Source organism: Dipteris shenzhenensis, chromosome 2 (assembly GCF_047967505.1).
Source record: "Dipteris shenzhenensis isolate YYH24624 ecotype China chromosome 2, Dip_SZ_1.0, whole genome shotgun sequence".
In the NCBI taxonomy this organism is placed as follows: domain Eukaryota; kingdom Viridiplantae; phylum Streptophyta; class Polypodiopsida; order Gleicheniales; family Dipteridaceae; genus Dipteris; species Dipteris shenzhenensis.
The window spans coordinates 27,279,674-27,292,299 of record NC_141597.1 but is presented as its reverse complement, the minus strand read 5'-3'; the positions used below and the strand labels follow the sequence as shown (position 1 = coordinate 27,292,299).

General features: G+C 42.3%; 1 protein-coding gene across 2 annotated transcripts in view; it reads left to right on the top strand.

Moving 5' to 3' along the window:
* LOC147904563 (ran-binding protein M homolog) overlaps positions 1 to 12,626 on the top strand; it is a 112,509-nt gene that overhangs the window by 88,510 nt on the left and 11,373 nt on the right. For both annotated transcript variants that reach the window (XM_087387303.1, XM_087387312.1), the window contains exon 11: positions 4,745 to 4,831. In XM_087387303.1, coding sequence (XP_087243429.1) covers positions 4,745 to 4,831 — 87 coding nt within the window. The remainder of the gene's footprint in view (positions 1 to 4,744; positions 4,832 to 12,626) is intronic.

Genomic DNA, 12,626 nt, shown 5'->3' with positions numbered 1-12,626 from the left:
AACTGGAGTAGAGGCTGGAGTAGAAGGCTTAGGTTGGGTAGAGTAGAGGGCTTGGCAAGAAAATAGAGTAGAGGGCTTTTTCACAAATTTCTAAGAAACGTTTCGGGCGGAAATGTTTCTACACGTTTCAGGTGCCCGAAATGCATTTTCTGGTCACACTTAATGACCTAGAGCATAACCTACCCTATTTCCTCTCTATCTCACTCAATATGGCTCTGACTCTAGAGCCATCTGAATCAGCGTTCTTCTTTTTGACTAACCCCAGTGATTAGTATACTAATTTGGGCAATAAAGGGAGTGGATTGACACCCATGGTAACTTTTCAATATCTTCAATCAACCAATCCAAGTAATGGGCTGCACATGGACTCGATACAATAGATGGAAATCCGTCGTTGACCCATTCGCCCCATTGACACACAATTGCTTGTATTGTCTGTCACAACCTGTATTACCTTGTTGATGCCCACATCCAAGATCGCTTGCTTGATGTGACGATAAATACTCCACTGTAACAAGACACTAATATATTAATGACATGCTGATGATAGCGGTTGTGCCCTTGCAAGTTGCAACAAGACACTACTCCATCCATCTGACAAGATGCTACAGCCATACTTTACCCAAGCTTGCTTCATAGTTTTCAGCTTGGATTGAAGAAAATCAACCTCCTCCTGCAATTCCCTTGTGTGCAAGGCCTCACATGAAGGGCCCTCCCATTCCTCACCAATGCAAGAAATGGATCTTATCATTCGCCTCCATTGTGGTGTTTTTGCGACATGAAAAAGCAAATTACACCTATTAGAAGTCATGCGCATCTCCTTGCGTGCTTTTTCCTTACATGGCTCTCATTGATAGCTTGATGCACTGGAAACCTGAACGGCATCCTCCACTAGTATCCTTAATCACTTTAGGCTCACTGTTAAGTTCTGCAAAGGGGTCATCTTTGTCCTCTCTCGCCTGCTTCTTCATGCTGGGCTCAACGTCATCAGTATCATCCCCTTGAGCTGCTGAAAATGCAGATTGAGCCACTTCAAGTGGGAGTTGCATGCATACCTCGACACATTTGGATGATACACCTCCCAAATGTGTCTTAATTTGCTACACACCTCCAATCCACAATAGTTGCAAGACATCCTCTTCATACCCATGGAGCCATAGGAGGCTGCAACCGTAACGTGACTGCACATAGCATCTCTTTGGCGGTCCATGGTTGCTTGGGAGATAGAAAGAAAGAGAGTGCAGGCAGTACGGAGAACTAATGCAGACTTGTATGGCAGATTGGCGCAGGTTGTACGGAAGATTGATACAGACCTGTACGGCAAGCTGCAAGCTGAACTACTGTGACAGATGTAGGGAGCACTCAGCAAGCACTACGTTGGAAGAAGAGTCAAGACTGACCTACAAGCATATGGTAGTTGCTGCTGCTGCACGGACAAGTGTTAAGCGGGCTCTTGGAATCTGTATGGACTTTGAGAACCTGTACAGACACTCAAGGTGTACGAAAGGGGGCTTCTCCAATTTGGCGAATGACATTGAGCTCCCAAATTACATTTGCCCTCTTTAAAGTCTGGCATTTGGAAACAGCCAAATGTTTGGACGTTTCATATTTTACCAACATGTTTGATTGCAACAATGTTTGGAATGTTGTTCCCTGGTGTTCTAGTATTTGGTGCCACTCTACAACCGTTAAACAGCCTGAAAGTGCCATTTTTGCATTTTTCCTCACTCTGCTACCCTCACCCTGCATCCGTCATTCCCCCTAGACTTACCAACTACCCTTCCACTCCACCCCTCCTCTCTAAGCTCTCTTTCCTCCACGCTCTACTGCATGAGTCCAATCAACCATTCAACTCAACTCGCCCCTTCCACTTTTCCTCAAGCTTCCACCCTCCACTCTCTTGCATCCACTTAAGCCTCTCTTCCCTCAAGCTCTCTTCCTTTCCCCTTTCTCTACACTTTATGTGATACGCAAAAGACCGAGACAAAGGAGCACTTTGCGTTCAAATGCATTGTGTACTATGAGATCAGTGGACATTATCGTTGTCTTTTCAGGAGCGTTTTTGGCCCACTCAGAGAGTTCTTGGTACATCTCAATCAGCGACGCGTGGCCAGTTTCATCATCCAGGCCCAGAGACAGAGCATATGAGTGCATAGGACAGCACCGGAGGGACCATCAGAGCTTAGTCAGAGGATGATCACGGACCTTTTCTCCAGTGATCCAAGCGAGGGGCAACAAGAGACTAGGCGTAGTAGAGACCCAAAGTGCATGACTCAACAGTCTTGACCTCAGATGAACACTCACATGAGGACTGCAGACATTTCCTTTCTGATGGTAGCACTTGTCAGATAACAATCTTTCTCTTGGAGGCTGCAGGAGAGGAAAGAGGGACCTGGACAGTCTGTTCATGCTGAGCAGCAGCATTGATCCATCACGGATTTTCTTCCTCGACGATGCCAGCCCTCACCAAATCAGAGCCACTGTTGAATGAGCATATTATCTATCCTCAGCCGAATGGTGGAGTTGGTCCAACAGCTGTCATACAGAAGCCCAGTCACTGAAATGGATAGCTGATTTGTTGGCCATCATCCAAGGGACTTCTCTCATTCCTCTTCACATTTGGTTCTCTCTCGCACGGAGAGGGCCATGTATCTATCTATTTTCTCGTCTCAGACACTAGCCTTGGGTATGGGTACCCATTTTTAGTTACCCCACCCCTTAAGCTCTCCTTGTATCTGGTTTTTTCAGTCTCATGGACCCTTACCGTCTTTCACATGCTCCCATGTTCTTGTTTCGGCATCCGACGTTCTCAGAATGTTCCGGTTCACTGGTGAGTATGATGTAGTATGATCAACTTGTGAAGTGCAGAGGGTATCAATTATGTAAGTGATAGTTTCTAGGGCACACTGTGCTTTTATTAAGAAAAAGTAGCTGATCACCTTGCAAGGAGGGTGAAGGCTGTAGGCATGCATGTATTTATGTCAGGACATTTGAATGCTGCCAAGGCATTGGATATAAGTTGTGTGTGTGTGTGTGGCGTGCACGCGCGCTCAGAGCCATGTGGCAAGGTTTGTCAAGGAGGACACACATAAATGCGCAGCATTTGTACAAAATAAGATTAAAAAATTACATGTTACATAATACAATAAGTGGCAGCTCATATTTCACGTCTATAATATTTTGCTTGTTATTGCCATTATGGATAATCTAAACTTTGGATTGTCCTTAATGGCAAATAATTAAGGAAGCCTGATGTGTCTTCTATTGCCATGATGTGAAAGCTTGATGTGTCTTCTGTTGCCATGCATGAGCTGCTTGGTGACTGGTCTATCCCAAAAAGTGTTTTTTGATTTTACATACCTTGTGCTCTTGTCATTGGTGCACATAAGCCAATCTCCATTCAAGAAGGGTGTTATGGCATCCATTTGATACGGTAAACCATCCATAAATTGCTGGAAAGGTTAGAGGTCCTTGAGGGTTGGGCATCAGCTAAGAGAGCAGGGCATAAGCTCAAAGTTCTAAAATGTATTTAAGGCTCTTTAGCAAGATGGCATCTCTAGAAGGTGGATTTGTATACAAAGGCATTCCAGAGTGTCTGTGGCTGGAGCAACGATCATGGACCGCTTCTGCCAACTGTATAACAGACATTTCACAGCCAGCAACAGTGCATTTCTGGGCCATTTAGCTTTCAAATAAGTTGTATAAGGACTTGAAGAATCCACTCATCCTCGTCGACATATTTTCCCTACCAAACACCATCAATTTTTAGCACCTAGTATATGAGATACACACAGGTCTTGTGAAGGATATCTTCCACCACACATGGCACTGTAGGCAGATTATGGTTGGATTTTTGCATACACCTTGAGGTGCAATCGGGCTAGGATGAAGCCTAGAATAAGGCATCACGGGCCCTTTTCCCCCACAATTTTTTCAGGCTCACCCTTGGTTGTGCGTTATTGTGGATTGCCATGTGCTGCAGTCTAATGGCTGCTGTCTGGACTCTGAACCATGCAAAATATCAATATAGTCCTGAAAGATTAGAAAATCAAAGATTATAACCAGCCTCCTTTTTTGAATGCTTCAGTTTCTTTTATTTTGTAATAGAATCATCCTTTATTGGTTAATATATGAAAAGGACAGTCACCGAACCACTTAATACATACAGCAATTGCATAGCACATTGCAAGTAAATGATCATTAATGTATGCTCAAGCATTTTTTGGGACAATGTAACTGCGATTGGCTCCTTACTTGCAGCTGCATTTGTGTGATTGTATCCAGACTTCCTCTTTTGCATAGACGATAGGGTGCCTCTGTTTAATTTTTGGTTTTAGTGTCTGTGAAGGTAGATGCAAAAGACGTCAAGGGATACGTGTCCTCAGGCTTGGGGAACATGCGACATTGTTTATATTATAAGGGTTTGAGTTCCAAATTTGCACCAAGGGATGAACACCAATTCGCAGCCCGACTCATGGACTGTGATGTAAATGATTAAATATAGGAACATCCATATACACCCGAGAGGATACACATTTATATATCTCTATAGTCAAAAGAGTTTCATTGTCTGGAATCTCTAATAAGATCATCTTTTAACATCTGTCTGTTTGCCAATCCAGAAAGGGATGAAACAGGGTACCAACTTTGTGGGAGGGCAAATAAGGTTTTCTAGTACATGGTATGAATATCTGAGATTTATTTGGTTAGCCTCAATTGCATATTGCATTTCCCTCGTTTGCAGGTGGGATCTCTTGAGACAGCAGTCACTTATGCACAAACAGAGTTGGCAAGCTTTTTTGGAACTCACATGTATCAAACTCTCCTTCAGGTAATTTTGCGTGGATACATAAGTGCCTGTAATGATCCCGTTCTTTGCTTCGAATGCTTACACGTGTAATTTAAGCCAGGTGCCCCAGACCCCTCTCTATGGAGATTATGTGGTTTGGAAGGAACTGGAGACTCACCAGATGCCTCTAATTTCCAAGTAGAAGAGACTATGACCTACTGAGGACGTCCAAATGCATCCCCGCTTTTTTGGGAACTGCTACTATTTTTTGTCTGTTTTTGTTACTCACCAAACGTGTTCTCCCACATTGCATTTCATATCTGTAGAGAATGCTTATGCAGAGCCCTGCTAAAGCCATCTGATTTGATTTGTTTAGAACGCGTCCCCCAAAGACTGACAGTAGCAAGCATTCAGCATTCTATATACTAAGTATTTATTTTACAGATGTGCCAAAATGGGAGGCTGGAAACTGGGTCTGAAATTACAAAGGTGCCTCATCGCAAAATTGCTATCCAGATCAATTCACCCGGCTGGGATGCCTTATAGAATGGTAATGGGCCCCTCTTACATGGACCTAGGCCCTTCAGCTACATATACTAGAGCATTATAGTACCTACCCAGACAACCTGAACTACAGGTGTATCTGCTCGATCAAAGTATCAGACTTTAAGATACAAGAAGCACCATCGGAAACTCATTACCAGCTGTTTCGCATAACCCGAAGTGTAGAGGTCATGAATTGAACAGGCATGGCTTGGCCTTGCTTACTACGCATCTCATACGATAGATGCCTTCTGCATAGTGGGGCATTCTTGAACTAGTTCACCTCCTTACTAAATTATGGTAGGAGGCTCTGTCCAGATATTGTTCATGTCACCATGTCCCAAGTCCATCTGCTATCGTACAGCCCAATGCTCTGCTATAATACTGGTTTTAAACTCATCTGGTTTCTATTGATAGATAGTACAAACTTCAATCTTAGGCTCCAAATGCTGCAGGTTCTAGTATTTCCCCTAATCCCATCTGATAGCACCTGACGGTCATATTGCAATGGGCAACAAAGGACTGACAAACTAGAATTTCATTGTCATAGGAGCATCAACATTGTACTTATGTAACAGTTTCCTATTTGTATGCCTTACTATATGATGTGTTAGCTGTGCTTGTGATTGTGGAACATTTTCGTCTCCTTGAGGAATCATAAATTTTGTCAAGTTTCTGTTTTTTTGGGCATGTCTGCGCACTTTTTAAAGATTTTCTTTCCAATTCATGTAACCCTTGTAATTTATTGCATATTGTAAAGGAATAAAATCTTAGGCTGATAGTGTGTAGGCATCTACTAATATACTGGCAGGATAAATTATACATCCTTTAGGTAGGGATAACTTGAGAGTAACCTCATTAGCAACCTCATTAACTCATCTTTGATTGGTCATGTGATTGAACATAGTCTAATGCTCTCAGACTTTTGGATTTCCCTTCTCCTTTCCATCATTGCTTAGTCTGTCTTTCACCTCCAGAGTGCTGACAGAAAGACCTTTGTATAAACGGATGCTCAATAAATTGGGGCTCAAATGTGTGTGCGTGCGTGTGTGCGTGCGTGTGTGTCTGGTGCTGGATATTTATGTGTGAGTATATATTTTTATATTAGAATCTAAACTTACCCTTGGGTACTATGACCTTAGTGGGGGTATCATAGTAGCTAATCTCTGTTATGCATGATGGAGTTTATGGTTGTCAAACTTGTGATTGTCATGAGATTGAAACTTTACTGTTTATAGAGGATGAAATATAACCTTCCTATATTCCATTTCTATAACACACACACACACACACACACATACATGTATGTATGTATGTGTAGATGCATACATATGCGTAAATGTTGTTAGAATTATTATTATATTCTAGGCAGTGGCCAATGTATTGTAATAAGTAGGTTAGGGGCACTTTTTCCTCTTTGAGGTTTTCCCCCTAACCATAGTCCAATCCCTAACTACGGTTAGTGGATAGGATAGGGTTTTGTCACTTAGACAAAACCCCTCACTTCACTTTTGTAATTCACTCATTCTATTCAGACGTTCAGATTCCACTCTTGCTCACACTCTCGCTCGGTGAATTTTGGAATGTGTTTTCGCAGGCATTTTTTGCAGAGAGCCATTGCTTGACCTGCATTTTGGGAGCACATTTGGGGCTTTTGCATTTTTCGCAGAGAATTGCAAAAATTTGGGGCTTTTAGTTGATTTGCTCCTTTCAGGTGCAATTTCTTGCAGAAATTTGGGGCTTTTGCATTTCAGATGCAATTTGGCAGTTGAAAGAGCATTTGGGAGATTTGCAAGTAGTTTTGGACGGGTATGCAGGGGGACTCCCGTGCAGCCTCAGCTAGGAGGGCTTCTTTCTTCAGGGAATGGAAGGATTCTCCTTTCTTCTCTGAATCTACTACAGGGTTGAGATGGCACTTTCAGCCTCAGCCTTGGTTTCTTTCCACCTCACTCTGAGGGGGTTTTTTATTATCCTCATGATTTCATGATGTATTCCGCTTTGAGCTTGCTCTCGCGGGTTTTTGTTCTTACTTAATAGAAGTCTTTTTCATGGAAAAAAAAAAAAATTGCAGACTTTTGCCACTTTTTGCAGATATTCTTTGCAAATTTTCAGGCATTTGCAGAGTATTGTGGTGCATTTCAAGCCTGTGATAGGCTGTGACAGTAATTGTCAGTGGGCAGAATTTTCTGGCAGACTCTGGTTGTGCATTTTACATCCCAGGAAGGGATTTTACGTGCCTAGTTTGCTGCGTTTTTTTGCAGGAAGGGATTTTACATGCCTAGTTTGCTGCGTTTTTTTGAGTTTTCTGGCAGAAATGGCTCATAACAACCCCAATGAGGTGTTTGGAGTCCTCGCACAGGAGGATAAGTTGGATGACACCAACTACTCCTTGTGGAGTTTTATGGTTCACAACATCTTGGTTGGCAGACATCTCTGGGATTATGTCAATGGAGATGAGGCAAGGTAAGAATCTGTGGCTACACTTGTCACTCCTATAGCTGGAGGCAGGGGTAGAGGTCAAAATGCAGCACAAGTAATTGGAGCAGCTGCTACTCCAATGGCTCCCACATCAGAGTAGAAAAGATGGGATTCTATGGATGCACAAGCTCTTTCTGTGATTTCTCTTTCTGTCAAGAGGTTCATTTTTCCTCATATTCGGTCATGCAAGACCTCAAAGGCAGCATGGGAGACTTTAGAGAGTATGTTTGCAGCAAGAAATGATGCCAGAGTTTTCTTCCTGAAGGGAGAGCTATCTCAAACACATATGGATGAGGGAGATTCCATGAATGCTCACATCACAAAACTTCAAGATTTGAGAGAACAGTTGTTGAATATAGATGAAGTTATTTCGAATTTAGAGATGATTACCACTACTTTGAATTCTCTTCCTTAGTCTTATCTTGGTTTCCACACCTCGCTGAGAAATATGGCAACACGGGCTGGCGAGCATGCCATGCTTTCTAAGTTTAAGCCCAAAGGAAAATGGCAGCAAAAGCAACATGCTAATCAGCCCGCACATCAGCATAAAGCTGATTCAGGACAGCTCTCTTATAAGGCTAAAGGTGATGCAGATAAGCCTAAAAAGAAGGGCATTTGTCACTACTGCAAGAAGCCAGGTCATTACATTGGTGAATGCAAGAAGCGCATAGCTAAAGAAAAGAAAAGGGATTCAGGTATGGCTGTGTCAGATGCATCAGCTCCTAATGCACATGATGGAGGAGATGTTACAACCAACTTTGTGGAAGAGCACTATGCTTTTTTGTCTTGCATTTTAGAATTTTCAGTGGATAGTTCAAATACTACAGCCCCTCTGATGGGAGCAAGGAGCGGAAGCAAGAGGGAGATGGAGAAAGGTGAGAGAGCAAAAGAGAGAACACACGTTTTGTGGGAAGCAAAAGTCTTCGATGTGACTTCCCTTATTGCGTTTTATACAAAGAATAGATAAGGTGATGACGTGGCATTATAAGTACCACTTATACAAGGGATAGCACACTATGCCTTTATCCCCAACAATCTCCCACTTAAAGGCAATGTGCCCAAAAAGAGGAAGAAGTGTACATAGAAAACATATACACAAAATACAAGAGAATCTCAATCATGAGACTCAGCCAACACCCATCTGTACTCTGCAATGTGCAAAGCGTTGCGGGTTAAGACTCTTAGTTAAAAGATCTGCAGGATTGTCATCAGTGTGCACTTTGACAAGCTGAATACGCTTATCCTCTAGCACCTCTCTGATAAAATGATATTTCACCTCGATGTGTTTCGTTTTGGCATGAAACACAGGATTACGTGCTAGCTGAATAGCACTCTGACTATCACAATGCAAAATAGGAACCTCTCCTGATAAACCAATATCTCCCACTAGACGAGATAACCATATGGCTTCTTTGCACGCCTCTGTGGCTGCAACATATTCTGCCTCTGTGGTAGATAAAGCAATGCATTTCTGCAACCGAGAGATCCATGAAATAGCACCACCACCTAAGGTGAAAACATATCTTGTAGTAGACTTTCTTTGGTGTACACATCCTGCAAAATCTGAGTCTGTGAACCCATGAAGAACCAAGTCTTTCTTCCCAAAGCAAATGCACACATGCATTGTGCCCTTAAGATATCTCATGATACCTTTCACGGCTTCCCAATGCTTCTTGCCAGGTGTTGCCATGTATCTACTGACAACTCCCACTGCAAAGGCAATATCTGGACGTGTAGCCACCATTGCATACATGAGACTACCAACCGTGGATGCATAAGGAATCTTGGCCATTTAAGCCCTCTCATCATTTGACTGTGGGCTGTCTTTCTGATTGAGTTTCACATATGGAGGCAATGGAGTACCAAGAATCTTTCCTCCCTTCATATTGAACCGCTGCAAAAGCTTGCCAAAGTATTCCTTCTGAGACAAATAGAGCAATTTCTGATTTCTATCCCGTATGATGCGCATCCCTAAAATGTGATTTGCATCACCAAGATCCTTCATATCAAATGTCTTATGCAGTCCCATCTTCAATGCATCGATCTCATACCGAGATTTGCCTGCAATAAGCATGTCATCAACATAAATGATGAGCAAAATAAGACTACCATCCTTTGCTTTCTTGGTATAGAGACAATGATCAACATGACTTCTCCTAAACCCCTGAGATTGAATGAAAGTATGGAATTTGAAGTACCACTCCCTTGGAGCCTGCTTCAACCTATATAAGCTCTTTTTCAGCTTGCATACCAACTTTTCTTTGCCTTCACTGACAAACCATATAAATCTCCTCATGAAGATCACCATGGAGAAATGCAGTCTTGACATCCATCTGACACAAGTCCATATCCTCATGTGCAACCAATGCCAAAACAGCCCTCAATGTTGTCATTTTCACCACAGGAGAAAAAATTTCATCAAAGTCAATGCCCTTCTATTGCTTGAACCCCTTGGCAACCAATCTTGCCTTGTATTTGTTCTCAGCATTAGGAGTGATCTTGATCTTATAAACCCATTTGCATGGTAAGGCATTCTTTCCAGTTGGTAGTTTCACCAAATCCCATGTTTTATTTTTGATAAGAGAATCCATTTCTGAATGCACGGCCTTCTCCCACTTCCTCTTATCATGCCTTCTCATTGCTTCTTGATAGCATGAAGGCTCACCACAATCTGTTAGCATGACAAAATCAGCCACGTAGTCCTATCAGGAGGTTTGGAGACTCTGGTGGATCTTCTTACCCAATTATCTTGATTGGCTGGCTGTTCAGCCTGCATATCAGCCATATTATGTGGCTGTACCGCCTCCTCTGGCTGTCCTACATCACCCAAATGTGGCTCTATCTGTGGCATATCAAAGGCAATTTGATTGGGCTGATTCTCAGCCTCTATTCCCTGCGCATTAGGGACATTTGCAGTAGCACCTTGCTGCATATTATTGGGCATATTTTGCTGTCTATTCACAATGATTTCTTCAAAGACAACCTTCCTATTTTCTGATTTTTGAGTGGGCTGCCTGTGCATGCTTTCCTCATGAAAAATCACATCATTGCTGCGTATAATCTTCCTTCCAACGGGATCCCACAATCTATACCCCATTTCACCACTGTCACCATATCCAATAAAGATGCATCTATTTGACTTTGGTTGGAGTTTGTTGCGCTGCTCTTTTCGTACGTGCACATACACATCACAGCCAAACACTCTCAAGTGTTTATATGAAGGTGGCTTGCCATACCACTATTCATCGGGTACTTTACCATCCAACCGATTATTCGGTGAGCTGTTGATGACATGAATGGCTGTTTGAACAGCCTCTGCCCAAAAACCATGGGGTACGGCAGCATGAGACATCATACTACAGACTCTATCTTGAATAGTCCGATTTGTTCGCTCTGCAACTCCATTCTATGGAGGATTATGAGGGCTTGTGAGTTCCCTCTTTATCCCTTTCATGTCACAAAATTCTTGAAATATTTTGGAGACATATTCTCCTCCATTGTCAGAGCGTAAGCATTTCAACTTCTTACCTGTCTGATTTTCAACCAAGGCAACAAACTTTTGAAATGCACCAAAAACTTAATCCTTCCTCTGGATGAAATAGACCCATACTTTCCTTGTGGCATCATCTATAAATGTAACAAAGTATTCATGACCACCCATAGACAACTGAGGCATTTGACATACATCACTATGTACCAAATCTAAGGGTGTCAATCTTTGTTACAAGGTCACTTTATGTGGTGACTGTGAATGCTTACCAAAAATGCAATGCTCACAATGCTTAAATCCTGAAAATTTCAGAGACGGAAAATAACCCAATTGAGATAGTACTTGCATTCCTTTAACACTCATGTGTCCTAACCGGCCATGCCACAATGAAACCTTTGGCACCTCAGTTACGGCAAACACATGATTCTTTACATCAGAAACATGCAAAGTATACAAAGTATCACACTTGTACCCCTTTGCAATGACTCTGGCGCCCTTGGTTATCTTCCACCTACTATTACCAAACACAGTATAGTAGCCTTGATCATCCAATTGACCAGTACTAACTAAGTTCTTTTTCAGCTTTGGCACACGCTTAACATCATGAAGTATAAAATGTGTGCCATCAGAAAATGCAAGTTTCACATCTCCAATCCCTGCAATAGAGCATGCATAATTGTTTCCAAGATGCACAACACCCTGTAAACCACCATTATATGAGCAAAACCACTCCCTGTGTGATGTTACATGAAAGGAAGCACCTGAATCAATGATCCAAGTGGTCATGTCACCGTCTTCTTCTGTGACCAAAGCATGTGCATCAAGTGATGAAACAAACAAAATGTCATCCTCACTCTCATGAGTGACTGCATTTACCTCTTCAATCTTCACACCACTATTACTACTCTCTACTTGTTGCTTGCCTTTATCATATTTGGCATCCTGATTGTTGTTGTTGCTCTTTTTCTGCTCCCTTTTCAGCTTAAAGCAATCTTTCTTCATGTGCCCCTTTTTGCCACAGTGAAAACATTCAATATCCTTCTTAGGACGTGACTTACTGCGGGATCTGTTCCTTTGGATGTCATTGCCTCTATTCTGAGGTCTTCCTCTTGTGTTAAGAGCAGTGGAAGACTTACTTGAAAAATTGTTCTTCTTGTTCATCTCCTCCATGAGAAGCTGACTCTCAACATCTGCATAAATAAGAGTAGGATTTGAATTGCTCAAAGATGTTCTGAAAATATCCCAACTCTCAGGAAGAGTGCAAAGCAAGAATGTCGCTTTAAACTCATCATCAATGTTGAATTTCTGATTTGCCAACCGCTTGAT